General features: G+C 39.8%; 1 protein-coding gene across 1 annotated transcript; it reads right to left on the bottom strand.

Moving 5' to 3' along the window:
* Positions 1-1768: 1768 nt before the first annotated feature.
* On the bottom strand, positions 1769-18229 carry lpcat2 (lysophosphatidylcholine acyltransferase 2). The gene is made up of 14 exons (XM_030080040.1): positions 17634-18229; positions 17073-17215; positions 14195-14412; positions 13328-13440; positions 12626-12686; positions 12065-12123; positions 10991-11025; positions 10547-10601; positions 10019-10101; positions 8545-8670; positions 7919-8072; positions 7678-7776; positions 5074-5215; positions 1769-3781 (listed from the first exon to the last, which is right to left on the bottom strand). Exons 1-14 carry the CDS (start codon positions 17742-17744, stop codon positions 3603-3605), a joined length of 1578 nt encoding a protein of 525 aa, XP_029935900.1. The 5' UTR covers positions 17745-18229; the 3' UTR covers positions 1769-3602.
* Between the last annotated feature and the right edge of the window lie 249 nt (positions 18230-18478).

Below are 18478 nucleotides of genomic sequence, written 5' to 3'. Positions count from 1 at the left end.
TTAGCAGCCAGGCTTGTCGGCTCTGACCTTTCCTTCCAGCATGGCACGGTGAGTTCCCCATCCGTATGAGGCCTGTGTCCAGCTTCGGTCCACAAACAGAGGCCGCTCACTCACTCTCAGGACCTGAGGAGGCCAAATCTGATTACGGATGTATATCTCCCACAATCTACTGAGACAGAATCACCCCAGGCGGGGCTCAAATGGATACAGCAATATACAACAGCCATGCAGAGGAGAGAAAGGGCTTTAAAAAGCAGAGGAGGAGAGCTGGAGCTGCGGGTGGGGAAGGAAAACAAGTGCGGCAACAACGTGACTTAATTGATTCTATGCCATCTCATCAATTGTGATTAAAATGAAATGGGACTCTGTACGTTTGAAAAGGTTAAAACAAATTGAAGGTGGAAATCACAGCTGGTAATCACAGTCTGTCTAACAGCAGGTTTTTAATGAAGCGCCCTCCATCATTCATCTTAGGCTCCTGTGTGCATGTGTGTGTGTGTGTATGAGAGAGAGAGAGAGAGAGAGAGAGAGAGAGAGAGAGAGAGAGAGAGAGAGAGAGAGAGAGAGCATATCGCCAGCACATGTATTGATGTGTTTAAAGCAATAGTAGAGCAACAGTACATCATGGCCTCATCACAGATCCACTTCTTGGCTGTTAGTGTTATAGTGCCTGACTTCTGGCAGGGTGGTTAAGAGGCTCATTGCAAAAAGGTCCTGGGTTGAAGGTCCTTTCTGTATGGAGTTTGCATGCTTTGGGTAGTTTTGGGACTCCGAAATCCCTGAAGCTTGAATGAGCCTGCTAGCCTGTGTTAGCCTGAGTGATGGACTGACTTCTTCTTTCTGTTTCTTTACCGTCTGGTGAATACATGCCGGGATAGGCTCCAGCCCAGTCCTGAATAAGAGTAAGTGGGCAAAGACATGGAATGAAAGAATGAAAAATAAATAAGGAAACAAACATTTAAACATTCCCTCGGGATCTGTCAATGTGATTATTGTTAACACGTCCATGTAAATTAAAGGAGATTGCAATGTCTAAGATGTTTTTGTTTATGTCATAGTATTTGCACATTAATATCCATGTAAGAGTACCAAATGAAGGAACATATCAAGCAAGATCCACACATCATTCATAATGGCATGGTATTTTTAAGATATCTGTCTAAAGTTTGGAATAATGATGAAATGTGCTTTGCCCTGAACAAATGATGATAGATATTTTGAAAAGAAAATGTTTCTGTGAAGGATTTAAGATTCACTTTATCTTCCACTGCTGTGGAAACATGGAAGATTGTACCTGATATCAGTCATGTCACACCTCACTTGTCACGCCTCACTTAGGTTTCAGTGCATAAGTTCTTGTAACAGGTGTAACATCTGCTAGACATCATATTGCCATTTATAGACATAGGGCTCATTGCCTTTGCTAAATGATGTTTGTCAATGGACACATCCATAACTCTTACCTATGACTTCTATCCCTGTGATTCATACCCCCAACCATAAACCCCACCTCTATATGCCTATTCTTTACCACAGGTTTCCCACACCAAATCTTAAATCAAATTCAAACACTTTTCAAGCATTTTCCAGCTTATCCAGCACCTTACAGCTGTGGTAAATCAAATATTTATACTCAAAATTATTATTTCCCTTCATCGTCACATTAAATGGGATGCTATTTTGCTATAAACAACTAAAATTACATTTAGTGAGAACATTATACAGAAGGGAGACAAACTGAAAGGAGAACGCAACAAAGTTCCAGATGTGTTATCAACCCAGCAATTTAATATCAAAGTAATGTGATTACAATGTCAAGCAGTTTCAAGCACATTGAAAATCCAAGCATTTTTCAAACCGTGAAGATACGACATTGAAATTCAAGTGTTCTTTGAGGATTTAGAAACCCTGCTACCCTTACCCTTCCCTAAACCCCATCCTCTTCTCCCCACAACCTGAAAAAGTGAGGTGAAGATGGTCTAAAATTCAGACTGCTTCTCTCAAGCACAGCAGTGCAAGAGCAGACACAGACACAGACTGGAGTGGTTGAAATGGATGGCTGCTGGCACCTGGTGGTGGTTTGGAGAACAAGAGGACACAGCCCCAACACATTTATTGCGTTCACACCTTATTACAAACAAAGCCTATGGCACACTCATTACCACCTTCCTCGCCGTGAAATACAAAAACACAAGTCGGGAGAGAGTTGAAACTGTACTCTTGTTTTATTGCAAAAGGCAAAATTTTGCTGTGTTAACAAAAACTCACGTAATTGCAATGCACCCTGCTAAATAAATAACAATGCAGCTAGTTAATCTGAACGCATATCCCTGTGGAGTATGCTCTTGTGAACAGGAACCGTTGCCTTTTTGCTCACAAATTGCCCTATTTTCAGTGCTTGCTGTGCTTTAGTAGACTTAAAGCTGCGCAGACATGCTGCTGTCTCAGCAACAACACTCTTCAATAGAAATGCAAATAGAAACACATGCAAAGCAAAACCTTTGGCTAATTATACAGCCGTCTTACAAGGTCTGTGTCCCTGAGTGCTGGAAAAAAGTGTTAAGAACAGCATGTAGGCTCTTCATAGACATAACTTCAATACAGACCTCTGTGGGATGCCAGATTGGGTATATCTTAATAAAGCAAACACTAATTATACCACAAAACACAAGCATGAGAGCACTCTCCTTATGAAAAGGCCGATGTCTGGCATTCTTTCTAGTGATTTACAAATCATAGGTATACAGTTCCTCGTTTGGTTACATCCAAGCTAAGGTAAACTAAGGATACAGAGGGATATTCACGGCAATGATAAAGCAGGGCAGTTCAGTTTAAAGAACAAAACAAAACAAAAAATACAATACCTAATAGTAATGATTATGAAATATCACAGACACTGGAATTCTAATAAATATGCAGGGTTGGGCCCATTAAAACACAGCTGGGGATCCACATGACACACTTCTTAAGATAAGATCCAACATGGATGTTTCCTTACACATCAGAAAAGTTCATTTGCAAAAAAAAAAAAAAAAAATCTGTTTGTTGGCATTTCTATGAACCCCATATAATCATTAATGAAAAGTAATACTAGTAGAGTAATGCACAAGCATTATTGGCTTTTGCAACAAACTGTAGGATTTTGAATTAAAAAATAACATTAAGTGAAGCATTACATATCTTTACTTTTTTGCCCACAGAATGGCATGTATCCATTATGCAAATAAAATATTTATTTTTATCCTATTAATAACTTTTCATTTATTTTGTCTACTGAACACATTAGCAAGGCAGGAATACACACAAAACTGAACAGATACTAAAAGGTCTGCAATAAGGAGTTTCTGGCTGGGGGCCGTAGCTCTTGAAAATCTATGTAAGGCACTAAAATTGACAATAGCAGCACTCTAAAAAAAAAAAAAACCAACTATGTCTATAAAAAAGGCAAGCACGAGTTGTTTCATCATATGGCTCTGCATGTGATAAAAGATTTCAGTTTGCTAAAAATCAGTCAGTGCAAAAGACATTTTGCATTTGCCCTCTCAGTGCAGCAGACACAGCGGCATGTCTGTCGGTGCAGTCAAGCAGAGTCCGTGTTTGTTTCAGTCATCTTTCTTATCCGAGGTGCTGTCTTCCTGTGAGTCCCCTGAACTAGTGTGATTGGCCTCTTCCACATCGTCTGCTCCCACCTTCTGCAGGGCTTGGTATCGCTGAAGCTCAAGGTAGGTGGTGAAGAGTTTGGCATACTCGGGGTGGCTCTTGGCGAACGCTTGAAATTCAGCTAAGAAATCACAGATACAGAGGAGAGTGACGATACAGGGCAACCAAGAATGTGGGAAGTTCCCAATCCAAATGGTTTACTGCTATTTCTGTATGAGGCTCTCTTCTCTTTTATCTATCAAAGTACAGTAAATATCTGATGCCTGTATTCAGTCCTGAAGAAAATGCTGAAACATCATTTATACATTATATAACAACAACTTAACTTATTTACTAAGTGTAAGGTGTTCTATTTGTATAGCAGGTTTAATAATAAGTAATTATGCTTTTATGCTTTTATATAAATGCAAATGCTCTGTATATTTTATGTTTTCCAGATGATATAAACAAACTCAAATGTTAGTTAATCACGGGTAAGTAATATAAAAAGGAACATAAAGGAATGAAACAGTTAAATTTTTACACAAAGGTGTCTGTAAGATAATGTTTTAAATGTTTCAGTGTCAGGCAGATCAATCAGAGGCCTCAGGTCAGAGGACAAAGGCCCAGATATTTTTGGTGTTCCACACCCTCCAAGGACCAAGAAGACCCTACCTAAGAATCTCACACTGTATCCAAGGTCTTCAACAAGCATTAAGCAAACTAAGACCTTTATTGACCTCTACAGTTTTAGTTCAAAACTGATGCAACGATTTGAGCATACACTGCCTTCACTACTATAGTTCCCTTTCATCCTGAACCTCTGGTTTACATACTTAGTAGGAAGAACACAATAAAAACAACTCTGGAAAATAAAGTACACCAACAGTACTTGATGCTTAGTCTGTGTTCACTGTCATCTTTATTTTATTACATTATGCAGGTTCATGTGACAATTTTATCATGTTGATGCCCTGATATTGCCAAAGTGCATTGCTTTGGTGCTTACTGTACTCATTTATTTTATGAAGACTGGAATACAAGCACAGTATTTCCATTTATGTTAACCAAGGCCTATGTTTTGTTTTTTTTTTATGTTGTGAAAATGGCAGCACTTAAATATTTCCCATAGTTTCTGAGATATTAAGTATGACAGTAAGCGATTATATGACTCAGTTAATGGGAAGTTACACAAATCTTTGTGTGTGTGCGTGTGTGCACGTGAGTGTGTGTGTGTGTGTGTATGTGTCTCTCATGTATCACAAAAGTATCATCTTGCTTAACTTGTGATTTTTTTTGACCAAATTATCCAGTAAATAAATAAATAAACCATTTTCTTTAAATAAATAAATTAAAAGATTGATCCCATGGGCAATTCATAAAAAATTTAACTACAAGCTAGACCTTGCTCAGCCTTTAACAGCGCCTACTCACCAAAAGTGATGAAGCCGGAGCCGTCAGCATCAATCTCCTTGAAGAGCTTGGCCATGTTCAGATCCGATACACCCAGAGCCGAGCGCAGCAGAGCAGTAAACTCCTCCCGGGTGATTCTCTCATCCTCATCTGTGTCAAACAACTAAATAAGAGAAGACAGCAAGGAAGAAAATTGTATTTCACTTAAAATGCTATGTTTCATTGTCAGAAGAGATAAAAAAGTACACAAAGAACAAAACTGAACATTAAAAGTATCAAAATGGGTAGGACAAAGCTTATGGAGCACAAATAACAGTAAAGTCCAGTTAATCCTAAATTAGTTAGGCAATAATAAAACTCGCTTCAGGTCACATAAAAAGGGAGGAGCCAGATTTGTTTGTTAAAGAACAACTCCAAGTCTTCTGACTTCAACAGAACAGACATACATTGTTGACTTGACATTATCCATGACTCTATGAAAGCTTCCTCTGTTCCCTCTTATTGGCAGAGCTCTGAGAAACTGCCTACTGTGCTCTGGTAGTGTCTCATCAGCTGAAGAGTAAGGATGGGTTAAAATGACACATTATACTATTTTTCCCCTTTTTACCTTGTTTTTATCATATTTATAATGTTTCCCATTTATGCTGCATTTACACAACTTATAAACTGTATATATATAATCTTACGTACTATCAAACGTACTATGATTATTATTATTATTATTATTATTATTACTATGCCTCTCAGAAACAGCTGCCCTCCTGGGACTATGGCACTGGTGTCTACAGTTTACTATGAATGGTGTGATAAATCCATTCAGTCAGCAGGTGGATCAAAAGCGTAAACATCGGTGCTCCATTAGAATAACCCAGTTAAGCCTGCACTCTGATTACGTGAAACCCGGTAAAATGCCTTGCTTACTATTACTATATTAATGAGTTACTTTTGCATGGAAAAGACCTTATTCCTTTCATTTTTTTGGTCATCTGCACAGACTCAGATTTGTGCAATGTTATGGATCACCTTTAGCGTAAAAAAAAACTTGTTGCCCTCTACTGCAATAACTATTACGGTCTCCAATCCTTTCCTTTGTATTTGACGTAATACTGAGGGAGGGGAGCCACCAGCTTCACAAGCATCTTTTCATACTTTTTGCTCGTGAAGGATTTTATCTATGGACAAGGCAGTATGCACATAGATGGGAATATTCTGGCAATTGTTGAGATAGTGTTACTCATTTTCATGGTATAAAATATGCATGTTAACAGCATAGGCCAAATAAGACCTTAACTGGAGTATGGCCAGTAATGTGCAGAGTGGCATTTCAGCACAGCTCTAGACTCAAACGAAGATAATGATATGATATTATTGCTGCCATATCCACTGAAAAGAAGCTCTTAGACTACAGCAACTGCAATGGCCTTTACATGAAATGCCTGTTTTGCTACTTTATGCTTTTTCAAATAAGATGGATGGATTGTAGATGGATTGAGCATGTTGGGAAATAAAGGTAATTTTCCCTCTGGCTAAGCTTTTTCACAATTATGTATGGAATATGCCTCAGTGGTGGTACACTTTGCTTGTTGTCAGTGATGAGAGCAGTTTCACAAAGCTTCTGCCAGTCATGTCTCCTGAAATTGTCTTGTAACACTGTTCAGTTTGTGCATTCATACCACCAAACCTCACCCTGCTCCTTTTACTTGTATTGAGGTATATTCACTATCCTGAGCTGACTCTCGTCTTGGCTCCCATAGCAACATTTTTGTAACTGCATCCCCAGTTCATCTAGAACTATCTTCCGTGGTCAATATCGGGGTGTTAGCAGATGGAATGACTACAGCCATTTAGTGTTAACAGATATGGTGGACAAGTCCAAACTCCATTCCAGTTCTCTTTTCTCATCTAGACTGAACCCAAAGAAATATCAAATAGCAGCAGCATTTTTTTTTCTAATCAAGAATTGCCATCTTGCCAACATGACAGAATAGCAAATGCACAATTTTGTATATGTGACAAGCATCTACAATTTTTAATAGATGTGCCAATAACAGCAAATAGCAGCTGTGGTTCTAACATGTATTTGTCACAGCACAACACAACAGAATGAGAAGCAGTGTTGGCCTCCCAAAATCATGCTGAATCATATTACTTTTATCTCACGCAAACCTACTGTGGGGAATACGCTCTTGGCCCACAATAGGCCCTTTGTCCCACCTGAGCATTGTTTAAATGCCACAGTTTACCTAAACATTGCTGCTAGCCAGGTGGATCAATAGACGACCATATTTTAACCTTTTTATCAGATAGAAACGTATAGCATTTTTATGTGCCACTGTCTCAAGATGATTTCAGGAACATGACAATGACTGAAGATCTCAACCCAATAGGGCACCTTGGTTGGTCGAATGGGATGTGTGTAGCATGAATGCAGTGCTAAAAAAAAAAAAAAAAGCAGGATGTCCACATGAGACTACCTAATCAGTATGGACCATGATCCTTTGGGAATGTCTCTATCATCCTGATGAATTTATGCCTTGAATAATTCAGATGGTGCTGGAGCAAAAGAGGTCCCAAAGACTTCAAGATACTGAAGCTGTTTTTTACTCCAGAATATTTCTGTCCTACCTGGAAAGCCATGCGAAGAACATCGTCTGTGTTAGCCGGTCGACACAAGATGGTCACACCTATAACGTATTCTCTGAAGTCTATGGTGCCATCTCCATTCTAAACAGGGCCATAAAAACAGCAGGGAAAAACATAGTCATACCCAGAGACTAATTGCCACAGATATGAATATAAATGCAAAAATGTTCTGTATAAAACTCAAATTGAACAAATGCTAATAACTGATATGCATGTTTCTCACCCTGTCAAACAGCGCAAACAGCTCTTCAAGGGCTGGGCTGACAGGTAGCTTCAGAAAGCTGGCAAACTCCTCAATGTTGATGCGCCCTCCCTTACAGGAGGTAGCCATGGCTGCAAAGCCTTCCAACTCCTTCTTCACATTGTCCCACTTCAGGCTGGGGGAGACCGAGTAGGACACAAGGACTTGTGGTGAGGAAGTGGTGGGCATGGGTAAAGGTGGGGTTAGGTCAGTAAGGAATCAGGTCAAAGCCAATATCTCAAATGCTACTCAGGTTAACGCTTGTTAGCTATGTGAAAGTATGACAATCACACACACTGCATTTTTCCATGATTTCAAAGTTGTATAAGATAATCTATGGGCTAACCAAACACTCAGGGATGTACAGTAATTTTCAAAGTTTACATGACAGTTTTTATTGTAACAAAGTTGTTAGGTGTAAACCAGAGGAGCAGTTCTAAGATGAGACAAGGCAAGCACGTTTACACAAAGATCTGAAGGGTTCATGCACACAATCTAAAGGGTAAGTTCAAAAACTAGAAGGGTGAACATTCTGGCTGTCCAACTGCCACACTGACAAATTCGCCCTCTGGTGGTGTCACTAGTATGCCTGAGTGAGAAGTTCATACTTGAGCTTGCGGCTGATTTTGGTGAACTCCACCAGGCCAGCCTCCATGGGCAGTGTCAGCTCCCCAGCTGAGATCATAAGACGACAGTCTTCATATGTGTGGTCAGTCACCGGAACTCCCAAAGCCCTGCAGAAAGACAAGGATGGACAGTTTCAGTGAGGCAGGGGATTATAGTGTTCAGAAAATCCTAAGGTTGCATAAAAAAAAAAAATCTCTGCTCATGCTATGTTGTCAGAAGCCTTCATCATATCAGACTTGGCAAACACCACAAAAGCCCAAAACATTATTTCTGTCTTCAGTAAAGGTAATGTGAGCAGGTGGGGGCTCTCAGCTATTTGAATGCAATGGGCAGACACATTATACACCAACATTAATTTAATATCGGTAAAAAGTGCAAAATGATCAGTGCTTTGGATGGAAAATAAATTGTGATTATAATATACAGATCTGTTTCTTTGTGGTATACTTCCTTTCTACCTGAAAGTAAAGAGCAGAACTTCTCTGAAACAAATCTGAAATGACTTGCAGAACCCTACATCAGTTCTCTGTTTTGCCACCAAGGACGCAATGATGAATCTCATTCCACACTGTGGCACCGTCTGGAAGTAAAACACTTTGCAAAATGTAGGGTGTAGAATCGAGGACATGCAGGAAACCAAAGTGGTTAACATCAAAGGAAACGAGAAAAAACTAGTAGTTCACACGCAGTTATCCTGTCTGCGTATATCTTGATGAAACTGATTACTGCATAGTGTGGCATAGGCTAAATACATGCAAACAATGCAAAATGTGTATGACTAGTAAGATCTATTATCTATAAATTGGTTTATCTGTGGTCAAGAGCTAAATGTTAAACATTAAAGTAACAACTGTATAAATCTGTGTAATAGAGGCAAATGCATTACTTGATAGCAGTGGTGTCGAGTACAAGTTTACACTGGATTTATATTACTTCTGACTAGTGGAGCTGAATACAGGCGCTGGAATAGTGCCGGAAATGACAAAAACTGGATTCAGGTTGCACTGTATGAATAAACAAGGGAGCAGGAATCATCTGTCTGCTTATGAGGCTGCAGCTAATGTGTTTATTGTAGAGGACTGTTCCTGCCTGATGACGAGCAAGCCACTAAATCTCTACCTGCCCACTTACAATAGGTCTATACTACTGTAATTATTATTTTGGTGGTAGGGATCTCCTTTACTTCCAGGTACATTTAAGTTCTTTAGAGTAAGGACTATAGGAAAGTGTCAGGCACAATCCAATGCAATGCTGCTCATTTGTAATCCAAAACCTATTCCACATATCTTTTAAATTACATGCACCATTCGGTGGGAAGTGTTACACAAATATTACACAAATTTTGTGTAAAACTTCAGCCCTGATATGCTGCCCCAATTGGGTTACAGAGGAGAAAGACTAGACTACTTTATGCAGGTACAGATTTGCATTTAAACAAATACACTGAACACTCACTGAGCCATAACATTTCGCACGGTGTTAGCAAACAGAGATGGACTTTTCTTCTCCTCCTCTGTGGGAATCTGTGGAGGCAAGAACTTTAAAAAGAAAAAAGTCACAAAGTCATGAAGAAGGTCAAGTACAAAGTGAACTCCCAAACCTCTGCATTCACATTTCAGCTATTATAAGTCATGTATTTATCTTAGTTATCTTCTTCCTGTGTAACTCAGAGAGATAATGACATAATGATACTGTCAGTAAAGCTGCAAAATTAGTCAAAAAAAACAACACTGACTACTGCAATTCCCAAATCAAAATAAATCATTAGGCCCAAAGGTGCTGCAGCTCCTAAATGAAGAACTACAAGTCATTCATAACAGTCAAACTGAACAGAAACGATCATCTTGTTTTTATTTTTTCCCATTCAAAACCTACTCTAAGTCCTTTTTTGCCAGTGTTATATGGTGCTAATCAAAAATGACTATTTATTTCACTGTTACAGTGGGGGCTTCACTCTCTTCAGGGATACTGAGTATCTGTTACCTCTATCTCTACTGTGGTGTAGAACTGTGAAAGTGTAAGAAGCAGCAAGGTCTTCCTGTGGAAAAAAAAAAAAAAAACACAATGTGCAGTATGTCTTATCTTATCAATTCAGTAAGTCCAAAAGTTGCAGTAAAGAGGGTATGTACTGTATTGAATTCTGCATTAAAATACTGATGGGTTCTACAGGGTGAAAACTGCAGCACAGTGGAGTGCACTAGTGCAGTAGTGGTAATTTGTATAATGAAAATGAGGACCTGTTAGAAAAAGTAGCTAGTTCCACTAGTTATCGTACTCCCAAACATGCACACTGCAGGTGAAACAACACAGTATGCAATGTGAAGCTACTCAAGAGACATCAGAAAGTTTGCCAAAGTCAGTGAACACATCAGAACAGATGCAGCTGCACAACTTCATCCAAACAGTAACAACATGACTCATACTTACGAGCTGAAACCTTGCCAGGTCCAAGTCACTGTATCCTTCAAAAAAAAAAAAAAAAAAAAGCAAACAAAACAAAACCATTAATAATAATAAAATAATAAAATAAAAAAATACCTCTTAGTAGAGCTGGGCAATCTTCACAGAATCAAATATCACAATGTGTTTGGGCCAATACATCAAAATCAATGTTGTGATAATAATATATAATATTATGTTATAGAAAAATAATAATCTATAATATTATATTATAGATGTTTACACACAAGAAATCTCAGATTAACAATCATGACTAACGTGGATACGATGACCAAGCAGGCAGAGGCAAATATCACAATAGCTACATCAGTCTAATAAATTGCATCCTTTACCGTAATGCAGCCTTTAAAAATGTTACACAATATCTAGTCTTGTAAAATGATAGACATAATATCAATATATTGCGTAGCCCTAAATATGTATTGAGCTTCTAGAGACAGTGGGATCTGCAGTGAGTTCATATGAAGATAACGGCATCACTACCACTGACAAATTAGCACTTGTTAATAATAATAATAATAATAATAATAAATTTTATTTGTAACGCACTTTACATTTAACAATCTCAAAGTGCTACAGAGGAGAAAGAAGAAAGATTAAAGGATCTAAGTACCCCTATTCTTCTCACATATGCATATAGATTCACACACTCAAGTTGGTTAAGTCTCTACTGTTGCTATCACTTTCTCTTTATGGCTGCTTACACTCAGATGTCTTCATTTCTTACACGTCTTTGGTGTCTTAACAGTGCAGTGCAGATTAATAAGAAATGAAATGGGGGTCATTGTGAAAGGATGAAAATACCTGTGAAATGCTTAAATTCACCCACCTGCCGATGTCTACATTTTTGTTTTGATAGGAATATGCAAAAGGCTGATGAGTATGTAACCCACTGAGACATGCTTCACACTTTGAGTATGTAGTACGCATGCACAGATGCTGTTCAAGGATACCATATCAGTTTGGAACTGAATGTGAAACGTGTATCTTTTGAGGTGAAGGGTAGCACATTTCTGCTGTATTGCAACTGACATCACTCACCATTTTATTGGGATATCTCATCAGCACAGGCTGCACAGGGACACCTGGGATAAAGGCACCTAAGGGTGAAAGAGAGAGAGACAGAGAGAGCATCATCAAGGGTCATTTAGGATGATGCACATCAGAGCAATCCATTTCTCTCTCTCTCTCTCTCTCTCTCTCTCTCCTCTCTCCTCTCTCTCTCTCTCTCTCTCTCTCTCTCTCTCTCTCTCTCTCTCTCTCTCTCTCTCTCTCTCTCTCTCTCTCTCTCTCTCTCTCTCTCTCTCTCCCTCTCTCCCTCCCTCCCTCCCTCCCTCCCTCCCTCCCTCCCTCCCAGGCAGATGTTAAACTCTCATGCAAAAGAAATTTAAGGGCATGGCATCAAGTGCTAGAAAGGTCTGACCACTATATGAATTATAAATTCACCTAATGCTGTAAACTCCTTAAAAAGGGTTAATACAAATGTTATTTCCCTGAATCCTTGCCTCATATCAATCGTATTTGTATTTATTAATCTAAATTGTTTCTCAAAGCACTTTTTAGCAGTTGGCTCAAAGCCGTGGTATTTGTTGCATACTCTACCTTGTTTGAAAGTGATAAGACATGAGCGATTTGTACACGTCCCTTCAGGGAATATCAGAACCTGGAGAGCAAAGCACAATTAATGACTGCTGCCTTATGCAAAGACAGACGTTTAAAACAGAACTAAGGTGACAAATAACAGGATTAATTCTCTGTTATGAGTGTTGATATTTGGCAATCGCGACACTGAGACTAACAAAAACAGGAATTTGGTTTTTATCTGTTAAAGTAATTTCCTATAAGACATTCAGCTGCAATAAAATAGCCAGTTAATCTGTTGTTGGCTCATACTAAATAAGTGTTGCAACCTTGGTGCTTTAGTCGTTATGGGCCACCAGTTCTGTTTTTTCTTACTCTCTGATTTTACTCAAGTAACACTGCTTGTATTTTTTGAACTTGTTTGGAATGGCATGTACTTTGCCTAACTCTCTAACAATTTTAAATAAGGAAGTTTAATTATGAACGAGGGCCTCTGAAACCAACAGAGGAAGTCTGAAACCCATAGTAACATCCGGCATTAGATTTTTTTAGTTCAAGGTTTTCACAAGAACATTTTTGCAATAACATGAAGTTGATATACATTTAACTTACATTTGCGGGCCAGTGCATTAAAAAATGAACATCAGAAACAAACAGCGTGAAACACTGTGTGAGACACTAAGTCCTATAAACATGTGTATGTGTGGTTGTGCTGTGACAAACCTGTGGCCAGCGGCCCCCAGATTTGGCTCTGTTGTCGATCTCTCGGATGGTGTTCTTCCTGGAGTCTGGGTCTTGTCTCGACACAAGCACGGGCTGGAGGCAGCGAACGAACCCTGCATGAAGAGGGGCCACACACACAACACATGCAAACACACGCGCTTAGAAGATAAATCCGTTACCACTTGTTTCTTTATTTCTTCACAGGTTATTTCATCTTCATGGTGTATTTCATGGCTTTGATGATATTATGTGGGACGTCTGTGGTGTCTCTGGTGTTAAAAAGATAGATGCAATGCTTATCTTTTATGTTTTATCTTTACATAGCCTATTTGTTTTAATTGTTTTTTTAAACTTATTTTATCTCTTTTATGTTGTCTAATTTTGCTCTGCTCATCCCATGTGTTATTATAATTTGCTATTTTAGTCCTTTGTAACTTTGTTTTATCATTATTATTACCTATCAGGTCAACTGTACTCTCCTCATTTGGGATCCTGTTGCCTGTCCAGCTTACTGCATTCAAAAGACAAGATGTTTCCCTGCTCAAAACAGATGCTGCTGAATTCACAAAGGTCTATTTGCCTAATTTAAAAGGGTGTTTGTCAAACAAGAGCATGCTTGGAATTGACTGATATCCCATAAGGAAATATGAATTTGCAAGGTTAATCAGACAAGCCATGCACACTGAACAATGACCCAGATGGCCCTAAAATACTAAAATGAGATACAGATAAGCAAAAAACATACTGGACGTTATCAGAACAAGAGAGCCAACCATCATGCCTAGACTCTTGAAAAGCCAAACCCTGAGCAGCCAGCCCAGACCCCATCCTATTTTCTTGTATAAAAACAATAGAAAGGTTTCTCACTGCCAAAGATCGGTGTGGCCAGGTTCTCGACACGGGACACGGTGGAGGGCAAGCCTGCTACGATGCACACAATCCCGTCAAAAAAGGTGGAGTGGGGGGCCACAGCCAGAATGGGGGCCTCACTGCTGCTGACCTGCTTGCCCTTGACAACCACTCTGAAGCCCATGCAGAAGTAGTAGGTCCTCCCCAAGGCAGCCATCACCCTCCGACACATAAACCTGAAGAGAACCGCAACCAGATTTCTTAAGAGTAAACACGTGAGGACATGCTCTCGTAGTGCTAAAAGGCATGCAATAAACACAGGACAGTATAACTTTCTTTTTAAGTTTGAGTTTAAACCAGTTTAGCAGCCATTAATCTGAGGTTTATGATTCTTGCGTGAGACACTTAAAACCCGATATATACGTATAGAAATTCCCCCAATTGCCTTTAGTGCAATATATCCATCCATACAGTCTGACGGAAATGTCTCTAAATAACACAGAAACTACAGATTAATAGACTGCACTAGGAGTAAATGGGAAAATATGTTTTCCTTTTTGTTTTTGTGTGTTTGGGTGAAACGTTACTTTAAAGACAGTGGCTCCGCTCTTCTGGTCACACAGCTAAAAGTTAGAAAAGTAGACTTGCACTGACTCTATAAGAACTATTTGTGGAGATTGTACAAAGACACACACACACTTCCTCAAACTAGAAAAGGGGAGAACAGGAAGCAGCAGTACTGATTGGGACATTGTGGACTTAAAAATTTCCTCTTTGACAAAGCTTATAATTAGGGCCAGCCCAGGTTGCCCTGGACCAGCCCTTAGTTATGCTGCTATAGGCCTAGGCTATCGGGGGACTTCATATCATGCTCTGAGCACTTTTTTCTTTCCTAATTTTCCCCCCTTCACTCTTCGTTTTACCTTACCACTGTCGCCAAGAGCATGCTGTATCTTCTGTAATTTGTAGAGCATGGTCTTTACCTGCTCTACCTGTAAAGCGTCATTAGATAACTTTTGTTGTGATTTGACAATATATAAATAAAGATTGATTGATTGTGGTAAACCTTGATGAACCAATGGTTCAATTTAATTCATGAGATTGTCAAAGAAAATCTTTGTACAGACGATGCACGCCTGTGACATGACTGAGAAGCAAACGTCAATAACCAAATACAACATTAAATGATGCCTACTGTATATTACTGAGACTAAAACACAGTTTCTGCATGTATGGCCTTAACCAACATACTAACTGCATGCTCCCAGCAGAGCAATAAAACAGTAAGCTTGCAAGACCTTGACAAGATAAGCTTTCTCTCTTGCACGTCAAGCACACCTTGTTTCCTCACTGTTATATAAAACACTGTAATCTAAACTCACAAAACACTCCTGACAGCTGTGAAATATACTGTGTGAGTTAGCGTCATCAAGCCCCCCCCAGATTGAGGGGGAAACGAAACTAAACAAAATACAAGATAATGGCTGTGGTGCAGACAAAATCTAAAGAAACATGCTTCTGCAAAAGTGCAAGCAGATGCACATTCTTTTGCCACTGCCCTGCAAGTCACAGCAGGAACTGGTATTTTAAGAAAATGCTGTTTCATATTTCCCTTTTCAGTGTATAAAGACACCAAGACCTTGCTTCTTTTGCATCTTACTTCAGGAAATTTTCTCAAGGTTTGTGGCAAAAACACACTATTGAACTATTTCCTGTCCCTTCCCCTCTTTAGCTGCAGTCATAATGTGTGCCACGTTACTCCATGAGTGAAATGCAGAGTGACATTATATTTAATATTATGCAGAGGACTCCAGACCACAACTCAGGATACACTGTCCCATTTAACCGCGTGTGTTTTTGCCCTTTGCCAAGCGTCCCCATATGTACTTTGAAACTCTGTAAACTGTCAGTATGTTTCTGTACCAGTGGCAAACGAGGCTAATGATTACTTTCAATATAAACAAATATATTGATTTTTTTTTTCAAGTAATGATTAACTTTATGTTAAAAACAATAACAAATGCTCATCATAAATGACTACGCCAGAGCCAAAACGATGTCTTAAAATTACTTATTATTACTTATTTTTAATAGTGTATGTTTTTTATGTTGTGCATGTTCTTTATGTTGCTTGACCAATTGGTTAACAAACTGTTTCAACACAAAGCGTAACATACAAAGACTAATGCAGTTATTAGCCATATTCTGGTTAATAAGGCCTTGTTCTGATTAAGCTGCTCACATAACTTTAAAACCCTGACATGCAGTACCCTTATAAAGATTAATATACCAAGTAACACCAAGTAACCAAGAAATTCTATTTGAAGTGTGGATTTAAAAATAAAAAAAATACAAAAAACCTTCTTCGGCCAGCTCTCCCCTCCCTCTCTGACTGAGCAGTACGTTTTATATCTGTTAGGAGGGTAAGAAATGATAATCCCACTCCCAATCCCAATAGTAGCCTAATCGGTCGCATGCCTACCAAAACGTAGGCTAACCCAAAAGCTTGTGCACGCCTGAGTTTGCATGTAGAGCAAAAAAACAAAAGTGAAATATGTTTACGTACCACAGTAACCCTTAAACTTCAGAGAGGGTGTTCTGAAACCGAGAATACCAGTTTATTTTGCCAGTCTTAACCAAAGTCTGACCTTTACATGCACTGACCCGAATGATGCAGGCTACATGAAACATTCGGGTGTCTGTGCATGTTAACATTTCAGTGTCACTAAGATGAGTTTCAATAAAATCACTGTGCTGTGCAGTTAATGCTGATCTCCATGGTCAGTTAGTTGCCCTTGGACGGTGAGGCGTGGGCACTGAGAGAGGTTGTTGTACTGCAGCAGTAGTGGGGTGATGTGTGGGTGTGTGTGAGTGAGTGTGTATGTATCCTGGTTACCGTCTCCAGCCTGTCATTGGCTCCACGGCTCCTTTCAGGGGATGCATGAAGGTGGTTATCACAGCCACAGGCCATGTCACCATGAGAACCAGCGCCAGGAGGATGGATCTGAGAGGGACCAGGAAGATGCCCCGCAGGATACACTGCAGACACACACACACACACACACACACACACACACACACACACACACACACACACACACATACAGAGAGAGACAGAGAGAGAGAGAATGCAAATGGCTTGCAAATACACAACCGCTACAGTTACAGAGTCAGCTTTTCACAGCAACACACCACAGAGCAGAAATATGCACGGCTGTAGAAATCCACATTGCTGGGGGGCTTTCTGGAAAACCCACAACAACGCGCCCCATTGTTTCCGCGGCACGTTAGCAGGGCTTTGCTTGGATAAGATTAGGCCCTGGTTACACGGTAACCTACCTGTATAATCACATCACCAGAGGGGCGCGCCTTGCCGTCTTACGACATTACCGAAAGGCTTGTTTCGTTGCCACAATGTACAAACATCACTGTGAAGGTAAAGAGGAGTCATACTCACTTTTATAATGGTAGCCCTGGTCAGCTTGGTGTCCTGGACAAACGGGTTGGTGACCGCAGGAAGAAGCAGAGATTGCTGCCTCGGCAGGGCGAAGACTCTCTGCGGCGGCATTGCAGCTCCGGAAACGGGGAAACTGTCAACTTTTCTGTCAAGTGGAGGTTATGTTATCATCCTACTTCCTCGACGTGAGCCCTCTTCTCCTGTCCCTCTCAGTTTCAGCCTGTAACATGGCTCAGGGCACAGAGAAGGGCGACTGCGTGACCACACTCGCTCTCCGGTTACTTTCAAGCTCCACCTCCAATGTCGCCTGCAGGGATCCGGTCCTGTCCCTGACAGTATGCTGCATAAAAGGTCGAATTTGCACCCTTTTGCACCATTTAAACCCACTTAAGCGTCTCTGTTATTGAAGAATGCTATCGTTTCATTTGTGATTACTCCATTAAAGAAATCCCTCAAAACAGAGAAAAGCATATTTAACAAAGGTCGGTGCACTGCAGTTAGTTTAGAAAATGGTGCCGTTTAAGTATGGATGTATACAAATCTCAAACAATGATTTTATCTGTCAAGAGGTGCATTTTAGAAAATAACACGAGGCCTGCAATTTCAAGGACGTAACGTGACGTCATGACGTGATATTTGTGCATTACACCCATGACAAATGTCCACAAGATGGCGCGATTTCATCAAGAATTTTGATTTGGCTATTTCCCTACAAAATAAAGCCACCACATTCCTGTGAAGTAAAGTAATAAGCAGCATGGGGCGTCTTTCCTGGATACTCACGCTTTTTGGCTGGTAACGAAGCCGTTATTAATCAGTTTAATGCTCTTTTATGCGAGCAGGTG

Source organism: Myripristis murdjan, chromosome 3 (assembly GCF_902150065.1).
Source record: "Myripristis murdjan chromosome 3, fMyrMur1.1, whole genome shotgun sequence".
In the NCBI taxonomy this organism is placed as follows: Eukaryota; Metazoa; Chordata; class Actinopteri; order Holocentriformes; family Holocentridae; genus Myripristis; species Myripristis murdjan.
This window is presented reverse-complemented; position numbering and strand designations above follow the sequence as displayed.